We start from the raw sequence: 1815 nt of genomic DNA, 5'->3' as shown, positions 1-1815 counted from the left end.
AGAACCAGACCATCACACACAGACAATATTTTACACACAACATTTGGGAGTTTTAGCTTCTCAGATAGGGAAAGATCAAGATAACCAATGCCTGAGTGACTCTTATAATTATTAAGCAAAAGCATATGTAACAATCTTGTACACCAACTTTGGAACTTCATCCTTCCTACACATTCCTGGTCACACTGCAGTTTTCATTTCTTTTTCTCCCTTTTTTTGTATTAGTCTTTGCTATTACATGAGTTCAGTGCAGTAATGGTGGGTCTATAACTGATGCTTGGTGAAATCCAGGAGGCTTATGCATAAAACAAAGAGAGTATTTTTACCTCTTTCTACAAATATGAATAGAAGACTAAAAGGTTGTTTTTACATTTGACCAGGAATGAAGATAAAGGACTAAGTAGATAAATAATCATACTAATCAAATATCAAAACTTATCTGCATTTAGCACAGCATCTGTCCATGATTGAGAGGATGACCCTATCTAATGACTCACAAGTCCATCCTTCCTCATTTCTCCTGCTGGGCATCCCAGGGCTAGAAGATGCACACATCTGGATTGGATTACCCTTTTGTTTTCTCTATCTCATTGCAATTTTATGGAATATTGCTGTTTTATTTGTGATCCAAACTGAACACAGTCTCCATGAGCCCATGTACTACTTCCTAGCCATGTTGGATTCCATTGACTTAGGTCTGACCACAGCCACAATCCCCAAAATGCTGGGCATCTTCTGGTTTGGTCTCAGGGAAATATCTTTTGGAGGTTGCCTTTCTCAGATGTTCTTCATCCACTTCTTCACCGTCATGGAAAGCATTATGTTATTGGCCATGGGCTTTGACCGCTACATTGCCATTTGCAAGCCCCTTCAGTACACTGTCATCCTCACCAACAAAATTATTGGTGTCATCGCAGGTATTGCTGTCCTGAGAAGCCTATACATGGTTGTTCCCTTGGTGTTTCTCCTCCTGAGGCTACCCTATTGTGGGCACCACATCATCCCTCACACCTACTGTGAGCACATGGGCATTGCCCGTCTAGCTTGTGCCAGTATCAAAGTCAACATCATGTTTGGTCTTAGCAACATTGTTCTCTTATTACTGGATGTGGTTCTTATTTTTTTCTCCTATGTCAGGATCCTCTATGCAGTGTTCTGCCTACCCTCTCGAGAGGCCAGGCTCAAGGCTCTTAATACCTGTGGCTCTCACATAGGTGTTATCTTAACCTTTTTTACTCCAGCATTTTTCTCTTTTTTGACACATCGTTTTGGACATAATGTGCCCCAGTATATCCACATTTTCTTGGCCAATCTTTATGTGGTTGTCCCACCAGCCCTTAATCCTGTAATCTATGGGGTAAGAACCAAGCAGATTCGGGAGCGAGTGCTGAGGATTTTCTTCCAGAAAGATCACTAGCCAATTGTAGTTTGAAGAGTTTGTTTGAAAATTTGTCTCATTTGTTAAAAATTGTTATTTTCTTCCTAGTCCATAGTAAATTGAAAAAGGGATAGAAACCTTGTGGCCAAAAATTTTATTTTGTTGTGAATCAAACATCTTATATTTCAAGATAGTGCTGGAACTATTGGAATCCTCATGAAAAATCTATTTTTGTAAGCATTCCATTAATATTGTTAGATCTTGCACATGATTCTGTATTTAGGACAGTTTCCTCTTTTGCAGTGAAATTATTAATGTTTAGTAAAGCTAAGTGATATATTTGAATTTCATCCTTAGCAGGAAGGACTAATTTAGGCCAAATAAGATTCCTCCAATTATGACCACTTCCCTTTTCTAGGATTTTGCAGAATTTAATA

The 1815-nt window shown here is 38.7% G+C and overlaps 1 protein-coding gene across 1 annotated transcript; it reads left to right on the top strand.

Annotated features, from left to right (window-relative positions):
* Positions 1-460: 460 nt before the first annotated feature.
* On the top strand, positions 461-1417 carry LOC101980874 (olfactory receptor 52E8). Its single transcript, XM_005370191.1, has one exon. The coding sequence runs from the start codon at positions 464-466 to the stop codon at positions 1415-1417; it is 954 nt and encodes a 317-aa protein (XP_005370248.1). The 5' UTR covers positions 461-463.
* The last annotated feature ends 398 nt before the right edge of the window (positions 1418-1815 follow it).

The sequence above is a fragment of the Microtus ochrogaster genome, unplaced genomic scaffold (genome assembly GCF_000317375.1).
Source record: "Microtus ochrogaster isolate Prairie Vole_2 unplaced genomic scaffold, MicOch1.0 UNK73, whole genome shotgun sequence".
Taxonomy (NCBI): domain Eukaryota; kingdom Metazoa; phylum Chordata; class Mammalia; order Rodentia; family Cricetidae; genus Microtus; species Microtus ochrogaster.
Note: the sequence above shows the minus strand (reverse complement) of the source record. Positions and strands in the feature narration are given on the sequence as shown.

What these genes read in the sequence shown, in the direction of transcription:
- LOC101980874 (XM_005370191.1), top strand. Translation starts at nt 464, where the DNA reads ATGATTGAGAGGATGACCCTATCTAATGACTCACAAGTCCATCCTTCC.